This window comes from Penicillium crustosum (genome assembly GCF_028827405.1).
Source record: "Penicillium crustosum strain IBT 35664 chromosome Unknown utg000002l_segment0_segment0, whole genome shotgun sequence".
Classification (NCBI taxonomy): Eukaryota; Fungi; Ascomycota; class Eurotiomycetes; order Eurotiales; family Aspergillaceae; genus Penicillium; species Penicillium crustosum.
The window spans coordinates 790,106-803,969 of record NW_026623123.1 but is presented as its reverse complement, the minus strand read 5'-3'; the positions used below and the strand labels follow the sequence as shown (position 1 = coordinate 803,969).

Below are 13,864 nucleotides of genomic sequence, written 5' to 3'. Positions count from 1 at the left end.
ACTCACCGTCTCGTTTTTCTCTGAGATTTGCACTTGCGTCACTTGTCTTTTAAGGCCTTTATTCTTCTTTCTACCTGAGTGAATACGTAGTATTCATAAATTGCTTGATATTGCGTCATTCGTGGGCGTGATCGACCAGCACTCCGGCAACTTGATAGTTGCGACGGAGCACTTTACACCCTAGCCAAGCTATCGTTACCCAGTACATTTCACCGGTCACCCTCTTGCTTGCTCTTTGCACCCTTCGCATCTTCATCCACCAGCTCATCAAGTCGTTCTTGCTCAGCAATCATGTCCAACCAGCAAGTGGTAAGTTCCCAGCTTCTTCTCCGACAACCACCCTGTTCATCCTCAGTCGTCGCTCGCATAGAGTGTTTACTCCTCAATTATAACTGTGTTATCCTGATTCCTGTTGGGAAGTTTCTTTGATCTGAGATGAGAGCTAACTCATGGTCTCATAGGGTGCGGTTTTCGAGAAGGTCATCCAGGAGGTCTGTGATGCTTCCCAGGTCGACTTTGAGGAAAGCGGTGTCGACCAGCAGACCCTGCATGATCTGCGTGAGGTTAGTACGATATTTTCCTACTCTATATTGTCCGTCTTGGGTTGTCAAAGTCTGGTGTGGAAGGTTTCCCCAAAAGCGGGGATGGTCGAGGTGGTGCGGGAGGCGGTGCTTATGGGGGAACACCGGCTTATGAGTCTTCCTTTATATGTGCCGCTCTTACCCGCTTAGGCGCTTTTAGACCGCCAAGATTCTGTCTCATCATACTTGATTATATCATACAACCTGGATACGTATATACTGACCTTGGAATTATTATACAGACCTGGCAACATAAGCTTTCTTCTGTGAACGTCGCTCATTTCCCCTGGGATCCTGCTCCTCAGCCTCCTCAGCAGCACTCAGTTCCCCTCCCCACGGCTACTGTCCCCTCCAATGCCCCCCGACAACAACAACAACCCCAGCAGCAATATGTTCCCCCGCCTGTTTCAATTCCTCAGGCTGCGCCCTCGCACACCATGCCCCCCATGGGCGGGCCTCGCATCAAGACCGAGCCAGGAACCAATGGCCAACAACCCGGAATGCCGCACATGACCACACCCATGCCCCCGCATGGTCTCAACCCTCAGTCGGCTCGCGACCGTGCTGCAAATGCGCTTCACCAGAAATACGGCGCCGCAGCTGCGAACTCCGTCCACCAAATGCAAGCCCAGGGCCAAGCTGGACAAGGATATCAGATGCACCCCAATGCTCACGGACAAATGCCACCAATCAAACAAGAACAGAACTACCCGCACATCGGTCCTGGACAGACCGATGGTGGAGGTGACCCGATGACCGACTGGAAGGCAGAGGTAGCACGCCGCAGAGCAGCTGCCGAGAATGGAGAAGGTGACCGACTTCTGCGCGAGCATCTCAAGCAGCGCATGTCTCAGTATGAGGGTGGAGGTCTCCTTCGTCCCTTGGAAGAGCACGAGTCCTCTGCCAAGGTCGCTCGCCGTGTGGCTCTTACCGCGCCCCTCAACCAAAACGCTACCACCGAGTCAACTTCATCTACCCCTCGCGTCACTGGCCAGTTTGATGGCGCAGAAGAAGATGTCAAGGAGGAAGACGAAGACGCCATCAACTCGGACCTGGATGATCCAGATGACCTCGTTGCTGATGACCATGACGCAGATGAATCGGAGGGCCAGGTTATGCTTTGCACATACGACAAGGTCCAGCGCGTGAAGAACAAGTGGAAGTGCACCTTGAAGGATGGCATCCTGACCACTGGTGGCAAAGAGTAAGTCAATTCCAGTCTGCCATGTTCTGCATATACTAACCTTACTAGATACGTCTTCCACAAGGGTCAAGGTGAATTCGAATGGTAATCGAAACGACCGACACCATTACTCTATGTTTTTTTCAACCCATCTTCCGATTTCCATTGACGACATCTTTTTTTTTCCTCGTTCTGTAACAATTTTCTGCTCATCTTGTGCTCTATCTCATGGCACAAACGAAAACCAATCCCTACGTCTTTTCATTCACGCCCTCGAAACGGTTTGTGCAAGCGAAATATTTCTCATGATTCTCACTACCCAAATATCGACATGGTCAGCAACCGGGTCTTTGCTTCGCTTTTCTTTGATTTTGAGCTTCCAATGGCTCACGGCGCTTACAAGTGAGGATGGGTTCTGCTTCTGCTTCTTTTTTACATGCTTCTCTTTGCTCATGCCATGCCTTCCGAGGTTGGTTTTGTACTAGCTTGAAAGATTCGATCTTAGTAGTTTCAAAATAAGCACAAATGAAACTATGATTCTGAACAACTTCCACTGTCCTAAGAGTTATCTCCAGCCATCAGCTCAGAGGGTTTTAAACAAAAACGCCATTAATTGAATAGTAATTGCTAAAAAGCCAATTTTTCTATGTACTAGGTCTAAGTCCAGAACCTGGATCTACAGCAACAGACGTAACCGAAAATGAAGACAAGAAAATCGAATGAATAGCAAGACAAGGGGAAAAAGAAGATAAGTGACATTGGGCCAAAAGAGCCAACTCGTATAAAAAAAATCCATATCTACAATGATCCGACGCCGAGAAACCGCACTTTTTTTTTAAAGATTTCCAGATCCCAGATCCAGTCCCTATCCTGTCCCTAGGTAGAGACACAGGGAAGAAGAAAAAAACGAACACCGACTGGGTGTGAAAGAGGAGAGGTCTAAGAATAACCAACCCCAGAATTTCGTACCTCGCACATGATTCCAGTCAAAACCCAACCAAATCCCATTTCGCCAACTTTTTGGTGGTGTTCGGTTCCTGGTGTTCAAGGCGGCATTTTCAGGTGAGCGCGTGAGCGACTGTCGTCGTTGAAAGAAGCACATGAGCGAAAACATGAACGCAATGAACAGGGACGCGAACACGGAAACAAGGCACGAAGCCAGTCCTTGCAAGAACGCAGCAAAAGCAAATGAATAGCAGTATGAGGGGGGATTTTGGGAGGTATCCAATTCCCCTAGTTTATCGCCCATGGAACACGCGAATGCCGTATGAAGAAGCAAAACAAGATGAACAGAGAGTAAAAGCAGGCAAGTGCAAGCAGATTCTTCTAGACAGCTCTTTGCTGAGAGGGGGGGTCTTGATCGCTCAAGAATTGCTCTATTACCAGGCCAAGTAGATAGGATCTGGAAGCGGCGAGGGATATCAAGCGTGGGGGGTTAAAACGATCATGCCGGTAGGATCTACCAGATAGCAGAACGAAAAGCAAAAAGGCATCACAAAGCCCAGTCAATAAGCCAGAGGGAACAACTTTCGAAGAGAGAAAAAAGAAAAGCAATAACTCCAAAGTCACCGGGCCCAATTCAAAATCATGACATCGTGTGTGCAGGAGTGCTCTCACCCCCGAAAGCCGTCGAGATCGTTCGCATCAATTAGCTGGGAATTATGTATTGACATAATGACATATTTGTTCATGGGTTCACAGAAGGCCTTCTTCGCCAATTCCAGGGAGGCCAGCTCCAGCAACGTTGATGTTCTGCCCTTGCATGACTCCACCGCCGAGGGCGAGGTTACGACCTCCAAGCTGGAAATCCGGGTTGCAGGGTGGTGAGTGTGATTTATGGTACTTGAGTCCGTTCAGATTCTTGTAGCGCTTGCCGCACACCTCGCAGCGGTAGGGTTTTTCCTTCTCCATGCCAAGCGTGCCGGGGTATGGCGCTGATGTCTCTGGGTTGACGATCGAGAATGTACCATCGGCATTGTCATGAAGTTGCTGGTTATTATGGCCATGCTGTAATGAAAGAAGCAGCAGTTAGAAAAATAAGACACTTCGGAGGGGGTATCAGGTCAAACTTACAGCTTTGTGGTATTTGAGCCCATTCTGGTTCTTGTATGCCTTCTCACAGCCGATAACGGGGCATCGGAACGGCTTGGGTTCTTCGTTGGGAAGAATAACGGTGGTGTCGGGGACCCCAGCGAGCAATTGTTGTTCGCGGATCCGTCGTGCAATATCGCTATTCGGGCCATATTGAGCTCCACTGAGCTTAAAGTGGGCGTTGGGCGAACCCATGCCGCCACTGGGGCTGAACAGCCGCTTAGCCGGTTCATCGATGCAAAGATCGACCATGTCATTATTGTTCCCATTGAAGCGGCCAAACTGATTCTGGTTTTGGCCCATGGTGTTATTTTGCATACTGAGATCACCGAAACCACCCATCATGCTTTCGTCAATTTCGGCCGGGGTCCCTGGTCCGGATGAATCGGGCGTATTTCGGAATTGCGAATTTTGAAGCGGGTTGGCCATCAAAGTTGGGGTGTTGACAGAAGAGACAGTCGGATTGTTCTGAAGTGAAAGAGGTCGTCCAGATCCGATCGGTGTACCAGGTTGCGAGGGTGTGCTGAATCCTTGGTGGCTTGGAAGCATACCCAGATTTAACTGCTGCTGGTTGGAGTTACCATATCCACCCTGTCCGCCCTCATGCAGCTGAGAAGAGAACATCTGCGAGGCTGAGCCGTCTCCGTCTCCCAGGGCGTCGTCCAACTCCATGTCATCGATTGTGTCTAGATCTGCGTGCTGCAATGGTGATGGATTCTGGCCCAATTTGCGCTGCATGTCCAGGGTCCGGTCGGGCTGCAGGCCACGTCCTTGGCTGCCATGCTGTTGGTTCTGTTGCTGTGCGATTGCAGCAGCCGCCAAGGCAGCTCGATTCTCACCCTGGCTTGGGCGGTGGCCTTGATTGGGCGACTTGGTGGCATGGGCTTCTTCGTAGTGTTGTAATAGGTCATGGAGCGTCGGTAACGTCACACCACAGCACGAAAAGTCTCGCATGAAATTCGCTTCCAGCTTCGGGAGATACGATGAGGAATGGAAAGATGGCGACTGGAAGGTAAATGGTGACGTGCCGGTCATTATGATACTGCGGAAATTTTCCTTGGTCAGCTCTTGATGCAGTGCGACAATAGCAACACACGGTGGGCGGTCCCCCCGCGGCTTCTAGGTCCGAACAGGCCACTCACTCATCACGTATCCAACTCCCAACGGATACACCACCCCAGCTCATACCACCCACCAAACTTCCTGCGAGCGACTCACGGCGACCTTTGTCGCGGGCAGATCCCGACATTGAGATAGGTTTCGTCCCGTTCCCCCATTGTGCTGTAGCTGCTCCGATCGAGTCCTTACGAGGTGGTGGTGCCTTGAACACGCCGAGTCCTCCCCCGGGAAGATGTGAAAAGCTGCCTGTACGATCGCCGTTGCCCGCTCTTTGCAGCGCCGAGGTCAGATTAGACGCCTGTTGACCCGGCGGCGAGACCGAGGTCGTCTGCCGAGTGGAAATATCAATAGGTGTGGCACCCGTCATGGTGACAAACTGCTAGTGTTAATTTTTGGTGTTTAAAATGATGAGAATTCCAAGTCGAGGTTTGACGAATCGATATCCTAGTTCCCTGTCCGGTCTTGCGCGATGTCACGCCAAACCCGAGGGGCTTATGGATTACAGGGTTTCTTCGAGTCCCGCGTTGAAGCGCGAAGCTCACACAGATAAAATCCGAAGAAAATAAGAATGCGACTTTGAGACAGTCGGTGCCCCTCGATGAGTGGACTTTTGAGTGGATGGCGGTTTTTGGGCGGGTTCACACGCAGGAGTCCACCCTCGGATGATGTCCCGCTTTGGCAGAAAGTTGTCGAGTCACTTGAAGGAGTGCAGCTCCCTCTTTTTTTTATAAAATTTTGTTAATCTGAAGACTGGGAGGAAAGGGTTCAGATCAGGGAGAATAATATTGCGATCGAATAATGATAAGTCAAGAAACAGCAGGGGCAAGGGCTCATGAAGACGGGGTATGAGATGGCAACGCTTCCGGTTTGGGATAAGCGTTGTTACGGTATTTACCCACGTGATCGTTTTCCTAGCGGATCTTGGCCCCGAGCTGATCCCGAGTAATTATCCATGGAGATTTCAATAGTATAGTACTATGTAACTTGATGGGTTAATTTGTAGATCTTGGACTATCACGGTCAAGTCATTGAAAAATAACAAGCAGAATTACCTGAAAGCGTATATAGCAGTGTAGTTAATATAGTTCATAACCTCCCTCCACACACCGCTTGCAGGATGCGAACGTCATGATCGGTAATGTACCAGATTACCTGAAACGGCTAGTGTACTGTATCTTATGACTAATTTGGTTTAATTGGCCGGGGACTACCTGACTGCCCGGGTGGGTAACTGACCTACATAACTAGCCCGGAGTCGATGATGGTGATATTTATTTTAAGTTACGGAGTAACGGGGATAATATCTCCTGCTGTTCTGAACAGCCATAGCTGAATTCTGTATTCTGTTTAGTTACGCAATAAGCTACACTGACTGAATACATACCCCATCCGAGGTGGAATGATATTCATTTATTACCGTGTCGGCCTCCCGATCACCGCCGTAAGTGGAGCAGCTAGCAACAGTTTCCCCAACCAATATTATTGAGCTTTTCTCTAAGTTCATTGTGAAGAAACATTCTCCACTTTCTACACATCTTCACTGGGAATCGTGACCGTCAGTAGATCTATAGATATACGGCCATAGATAGATCGAGGCGCTGAACTCAGATACCCTGTAAAATCCGGGGTCATCTGCAAGGGGTAATCTCAGATAAGAGATCTGGGTGGCGGGTTTGCCTTCGCATTGAACACTTTCGTCATTGCATACATAGCCTTTTAAAGAACAAGTGTCAATAACCGGGGGGCTGGTGTTGGCGCTACAATAATATAGTGCATATCTACTCCGTATCCGTACGGAGTACAATGTAAGACACCTCCCCTATTCATATGGAAGATCTCTTATATTGTCCAAAGAGCCGTTGATCGGGAAATTGACTTCAAAACTATAACTTCCAACCTTGGAAATGAGTGGCGATTCTCAAGTTTCAGTCGGAGCATGACGGGGTCTTGGCTTTGGCGCTAGAAACGCGGCAGAAGCAGTTGGGCAGCCTTCCACCCGCTAGCGCCCCTCTCCATTACACCGCCTTTCATTTTCCTCAAGTTTGGGACTTTTTCAAAAGGGCATTTCAAATAAATAGAACAATGCCTATTATTAGTATTATATATGTACTTTGTATAAAGTACCTCGGTAATATAATAATATATGATATATGATATATGACATATGACATATAATACCAAAATATAATAATAATAGTATATTAACGGAAAACCCGCGTAGTATTCCGGACAAGATGAAACTTCCGAGGCTCGGAGTCCGACCGTTATGCCCGTTGGGTATAAAGAACATGTGTAATACTATAAGCTAGGCCGTTTCTTAGTCTCGGTTGAAACTACAACATTACTATGTAGGGATGTCATATACGGAGTACAGTAATATGATTGACAGTTTCCGTTCTATCCGTTCGGGATTACTTCGGGGTCCCTGAGATGCTATTAAACAGCATTGCCACCCCGCGTAATAAGCAACGTTGTCAGCCCTGGAGATCCCGAGGTCATACCATCATGTATCATCCCGAGGTCGTTCTCCGATGACTTCACTAGAGCCCCACCAGTTTACTTATTCACGATGTATTGAGGTAAATAAGCTATGGAGTAGTATATCTTCTAAGTAATTGAAAGTAAAATGCATTCCCTAAACTATCTTTTCTCCTACATTTTATCGATGGACTATGTAGGCCGCGTTTCTTGCAATACTGAATACCGGGAGATGTTGTCGGCACCTTATTTATATATTGTATGATGCATCCCGCAATGGCACGATGCAGGTGTACAGCCTCGTCTCGATTTCTTACCCATTACGCAGTCGAATGTGGATAGTGTCTCCGTGTTCTGACAGGCATAGAGGCTCATTCCCTGCATTTGACTCTCATTCGATAACCCTGCGAATTATCATAGGCTGAAAACCGGCCCGTATCATGGATCATAATATCCCCGCACCACTTTTACTAAGTCACGATTACGGCGTTGCATAGATCTGCAGTCAGATTCAGCTTGATATGATAGATATACTCCGCGCCTAGATCTCTTCTGATATCAACAGCACCACCCGCTTGCCTAGACTGCTTCCGCCAGAGATAGCAGTCAAAAATAGTATCTTGCTTGCTGAGATGCACGATACGGCGAAAATGAGAGTAAATTTTGGAATCAATGATGTATTCAATATAATATATGCTCTAAATCGCTTCGGAATACATAAGTAAATCCTCGATGTTCGTTGATTGTGAGATTAGATCAAGCTAAATATCAGTCTTCAAGGTAGAACCCTAGTTGCTAACAAATACTATTATTATTTAATCTTAAAATGTTCCAACTAGTTAGATTAATAGTCATCGATAAGCACATAAAATATATTTCCCTGGGTTGCCATGTAGCTTTTACTACTACGTCATTACAGAGAGGCCCTCATCCTTAAGGTTAGTTATGAGAAACGCGTAAAGATCGATAATGTGCCCATTTCAATTCTCTCGTCTAATACATTCACAATCTCCGCACATCGTAATTGCCTTAAGCTTAGACAAACTTGTCAATACCGGTGCCAAATCATCCAAAACACCCTACGCAAGCATATAGTTTAAGGTTACTCCCAAAAACGTAGTCCTTTCACGGGAGCTTGGTTCATAAACAACGAATATGAACTCTTACAAAGCGTCTAGGAATACTATTGGACTAAAAAATCTAACCAGTAATGGAGCTTCGCCGGATTTTATGCGTCTCTACCTTTCGGTAATACCAAAGGAACCAAGTCTAATGGGGGCGTCATTCTTCCTGGACTTCTTGTTATGGAATATATGTAGACTCGGACACAATGATGTCGTTTGATTTCTCGGCCCCGGACCAAGCACAGCTTTCATTCAGCATAAACTGCTTGACATACCATGTTACAGTATCTCAGCAGGTTATTGGCTTCTGGCCATTTTCTCGCAAGTATGCCATTACTATATCCATTGATTCTCATTGAACTTGGCGTACCGGCGTAGTTTATCATCTGAAGATTTAAAGCAGGGCCATCTCATAGCATTGCTAAAGCACAGGAGACCCATACAGATATTGCTGGTCTTTTGTACAATATTGTAAGCGGGTGAATATGCGTAACGGGTACAATGAGATTTTAGGACCACCACAACAGTGCGGTTTTTTGCCGGAGGATGAGTCGCCCTAGGATTATAAAATGACTTGATATCTATGAATACAATATGGTCTTTGCAAGATTCTAAATTTCACTATTAGTTGGATGGGATACTCAGAGATGGAAGCACGCTAGGTAATATAGATGGAAGTCATCTACTGGCATCGTCTCTATGATTCGTTCTTGGGTACATTCCCAATGCATCTTTTTTCGGGTTTATTTCCAAGGTCCTCTTTCATCTTCTAGCTGACAGGGCGCAAATAACAGACAAAGGAAGAGCGGATATTGTGGATACAAAGTAGTCCTCCTTGAAAAGAACCAGGGAATGAAAGACGAATCCCATTACCACATCCCTTCTATCGAGTGGCAACTCTTTTATCCACGAGGTGGTGCAGGCTGTGTTACTGCTGACAGGGTGTTTCTGGAGTATCCGGAAAATGGAAGCCTTGGTGCCACGGACAAGTATGCTTTGAGATAGGCGCTCTCGTTGCGCCGAATGTGGAGACTGGTAACGAAAGATCAGCGTTATATCTTCCGTGGGAATTTGATTTCTTCTAAACAGGAATACAAATGAGGTTTATTGTGAGGGATCGGCCTTCATGTGTGTATGGCCTGTACCATGCCCCTTTTTCTGTTCATGTGGGGTGATTTGTTTGTAGCATATTCTTCAAAGGAATGTGTAGTGGGAGTGGAAGCCTTATCTGGGGGTGGAGGATTATCCATGTTGGAATGTGCCTCATTCGAGGGTTGAGTATTTTGGTGGAGATCAAACTCAACCTGAGGTTGCGATTAAGATGAGGTCAAGGGTTGAGTCATAGTCAGATATGGTGCCTGAAAGACCGAGCTACGTACGTAGGTGTTTGATGGGAAAGGGTCTGCGAGGAGGATATCGGGACCACGGAGTGGATGGACAAGTCAGACTCGCTTACGCCAATGCTCTGCTTGAATTGAATTAGAGCAATAGCGATATTGACTCTAGATTGCGGTAAGTAAAGGCAAGTAGGAATTTGCTCTTAATTTTAGAAGGGTAAGGTTGGTAAGCAGATAAAAAAACATAGACAATGTCCTCGGGCTATATCTTGAAACACTTCAGACGGAGAAACACAACCATTACCACTTTCCCAAGAATCAGCGGTCTGAAACCACATATAACACGCACGGGTAATATCTTGATGATTGAAGTAAGACGGCGCTCAAACAAATTCGAAATAGAGTATATACGTGCAGTCCCCACGAGGCTCACGGGCAAAGCATATTAGAGGGGGAAAAAAGTTACTATAAACGAACCACCTGGGCACATGGTAACACAGATCTACCTATCATTCACAGAACCAGTGATATTAGCAATCAACCGGTGAGAACCTTAGTGTTAGCCCAAGCCCTAAGTACCTGGACAGGGTATAATTCTGGGCAGCTCGGAATCCGAAAACCGACTCGGCTAATTCTTCTTTTTACAGAGTCCATTTTGCACAACACTGTCATGTGCTTGCAATTAGTGGATCTCATTAGACACGGGGGGTTTAAAGTACTCCGTACATAGCCCGAAACTATCGACAAACTAAGCCAAATAATGCATCATAGGTCCGTCTTCTTCACCGAGAAACGTGTGGGGAAGTAAATAATAAGCTGATGAGGGGTAAAAGGGGGAACGGAGAGACTGTCTCACCGGGGAAACATATGGAGTAGAATATCCATTTGGCAATTGTGGACCACCAAGAAATGATTTGCGATATGAACAAGCCAATCCGATCCATAAAGCAATCAACGTGCAAGGAGAGAATTAAAAAGAAAACAAAACAATTATGGACTGATAAGCTGTTTTAGTAAGATTGGTAACAGGGAGGCTTGGCAGGATTTGCAAAACGGCCGAAAATAGGTGCTACTTGAGCGAATACACACATCCACGACGTACAATGGGCACTGTTGCCTAGGTTGTGGGACACAGTCTGCGATAACTGTCAATCCCTGCCCTCCCGGCCAAGGCGGGAGTATCAGATTACACAAGGCTTGGCGGAAAATCATCATCTTGGCAGCACTTGGCGAGCATTTAGGGGTTTCTCCCTCGCGTCCGGCGGGATGGGGATTTCTCTACAATCTTGTATTTTGGTCAGGTGGGCTATGCAATGCATAATTTGGTGGCAAAAGTGGAGTGGAAAGGAATCATGCAGATGGTTTGAAGTGTTGCTTATTGATTGCTAGCTTGCCGAATGGGGCAATACGTATGCTTCCCAGAAGCGAAAGACGTAATAATGCAGACAAATTTTGAATGAAAAGCATATGGTAATTTGGAAGCGCCGAAAAAAAACACCCCTATCCATTTTCCTACCCTGTTCTCATGACAGGGTGCCCGAACTTCCTAATTGGAGTCGCTCAATTGACGAAGATTGCAAAAGAAATGAAAAAAAAAGGAAATAAAACACATAGCGAGCTCAATGGTCAAATAGTTGCTGTGATGGTGGTATATCGTGAAATATGGATGAAAAAAGAAGACCGAAGTGACTAGAAGGGCCAGTGATAGAGCGTCTAGTTCTGCTTCTTGCCATGACCAAGGTAGAGGAAACCACTAGGAAGGGTGGCGGTAAGGTCATTGAGGGAGACTGAAGAGTTGGTAGAAAGAGAGCTATTGGTGCGGGCACGGCTGGTAGGAGCCAACACAGGGCTTTCCTCAATTGAGTTGGTCTCAATCTGGGGCTGGTCTTCCCAGGCGCGGGGATCCGGGCCAGATTCGATGGGAGACAAGACGAGGAACTTGTTGGCAGGGTGGTAGGGGCCAGACTCAGCGGCAGAGAGAACCAAGAAACGGTGGGTGGGGGTGTAAGTGTACATTCTGAGAAAGCTTTTGAAGGATTTGTGTGGAAGAAGTAACTCGGTTAAAGACGGGATCTTTGGTGTATTGAGAGAAAGTTGAGTTGTAGATGGATTGTTTTGGATGAAAGTGGGAAATCTCAGGGACTTTCGACCTCACTTATATAGTCCAGGCCAAGATAAGCGAAGAGGGACCCTGGAGAATGAGGGGCATGCTGTATCAATGATAAGCCCGAATCACGCCGATCCAACGCATCCAGCACATCATATCTGGGCCGGGGGTACGGAGCAGTGGATACGCGGTCATGCAGTCAAGCCACTCCCCGCCATTATCGCCCATTAAACCCATAAAGGAGAGTCTCAAACATGCTGGAGAGCTTCACATGTCTTGGCTGAAAGAAGGGGGATCAAAGCCAAGAGTTCACTATTGGCCGACTATCACCCTTTCTTTTTCTGAATGCTTCGACTTTGCCTCTCTTGGCTCTGGCATGGTCGCACCAGAGTCGCCCATGGGCGGCTGACAGTCATTCCCAGCAGCCATGGCAAATATGTTAACTTGGCAAATTAAGCCCTGTGTCATTGCGCAATATGCTTTGCCTAGAAAGACCCGTTGCCAGCCGAAACTCAAGGACCTCGGAAGATCAACAGCCAGGATGAGGGGCTAAGAGACGAAAACTGATGGCTTTCACAGGCTCCCGTATGCATCCACACCTATGCAGTGTGTGTGTTAATAATGATTTCGGGTGGGAAAGCCTTGCACATTCCGAGTTGTTTCGTCGATAGTTCTCTTCGCCAATCATTCTAACCGCTGCGTGGGCGCTAGGACCACTGGTTATGCTGGGGTATTTTTGATCTCCCCGGCCTTTCTCTCAGTGGACCCGATAGCGCACACTTCGCTACCCTTTTGGGGGAAAAACACGAAAGTGACATCATATTCCAATTTTCCCCAGAATCTGAGAATCTGAGAATCTGAGAATCGAGATTTTGTTAACCGAACTTGTCCAGACTCGGGTAATTGTCACTCCGGGGCATCAATAAGCATGTGAGAAGCAGATTGTTTCAAACTGATCTGCTGGGTTTTTTCGAAACAAATAGGGGGCCATTAGCATTAAAATTAGGAATAGAAGTTTTTGTTTCCAAGGTTCCTTCTTCAAGTTTATTTAACCTTCAAACTGAACCTTGGGAACGTCTATCACGTGGTACAATTCTCATGCAATAAAGTCCAAACATTAATGTGAATAATTCGCGATTGAATTTTTTTTTCCATTGTCTATAATTTTTTTTTAGAAAAAAAAATTCAAACCAACAGCGGCAAAATAGACTGCTCAGCGACTGGTCTCGACCTGTCGATTGTGTCGCTGTGCCTTGCCTTGCCGCCCCTAGTTTGGTGCGTCTTTACTCGCTCGGAGTTAATATCCAAGTGGGCCAGCGCCTCAGCAATGGGAGAGCCTCAGTCGAACCCATATGAACGCTACTGTGCCATGACTGAGGAACTTGGTGCTTGTCACCAGTGGTTAGCGCTCTAGAACCAATTGATAGGCTATCATTGATTTCTTTTTTCCCCTGGGCCCTGCAGCACGATCGCACTAGATCAGACAAAGAACGCCTCCTGGCTAATATCGCACCCGGCACTTGGCCAACACCGACCCTACTATACCACAGCACATCTGAATTTTCTTGGCTTATTATCCTTTACTCGCTTAACTTCAAACTTATTTTTAAGAAAAAGCCTTGTCACCATGCAGTTTCTCGCATTTTAATCGCGCAGAACTTGCGGCTATCACCAACTGCGCCATAGAAATGAGCCTTATTCGCTTACATCCACAAGTCGAGGCGCATTGCAATAGAGTCAATGAAGTCACCTCCTGCCATATGGAGACTGACTTGGGTGGAGTCTTGTCTGGAAGGCCACCTTCTTGAATTTCGGTTGGTTCCTGATGCTACTTTCTATGGTCT

The 13,864-nt window shown here is 46.9% G+C and overlaps 3 protein-coding genes across 3 annotated transcripts; 1 reads left to right on the top strand and 2 right to left on the bottom strand.

Moving 5' to 3' along the window:
* Positions 1–291: 291 nt before the first annotated feature.
* On the top strand, positions 292–1,873 carry N7487_003803 (transcription initiation factor IIA large subunit; the record flags this gene model as incomplete). Its single annotated transcript, XM_056871550.1, has 4 exons — positions 292–309; positions 462–563; positions 824–1,785; positions 1,834–1,873. The coding sequence occupies 4 exons, from the start codon at positions 292–294 to the stop codon at positions 1,871–1,873; spliced, it is 1,122 nt and encodes a 373-aa protein (XP_056729270.1).
* Positions 1,874–3,459: 1,586 nt separating this feature from the next.
* Positions 3,460–5,341, bottom strand: N7487_003802 (zinc-coordinating transcription factor SFP1; the record flags this gene model as incomplete). Its single annotated transcript, XM_056871549.1, has 3 exons — positions 3,460–3,771; positions 3,838–4,897; positions 4,998–5,341. 3 exons carry the CDS (start codon positions 5,339–5,341, stop codon positions 3,460–3,462), a joined length of 1,716 nt encoding a protein of 571 aa, XP_056729269.1.
* Positions 5,342–11,626: 6,285 nt separating this feature from the next.
* On the bottom strand, positions 11,627–11,929 carry N7487_003801 (uncharacterized protein; the record flags this gene model as incomplete). The annotated part of the gene is made up of 1 exon (XM_056871548.1): positions 11,627–11,929. The coding sequence occupies one exon, from the start codon at positions 11,927–11,929 to the stop codon at positions 11,627–11,629; it is 303 nt and encodes a 100-aa protein (XP_056729268.1).
* Between the last annotated feature and the right edge of the window lie 1,935 nt (positions 11,930–13,864).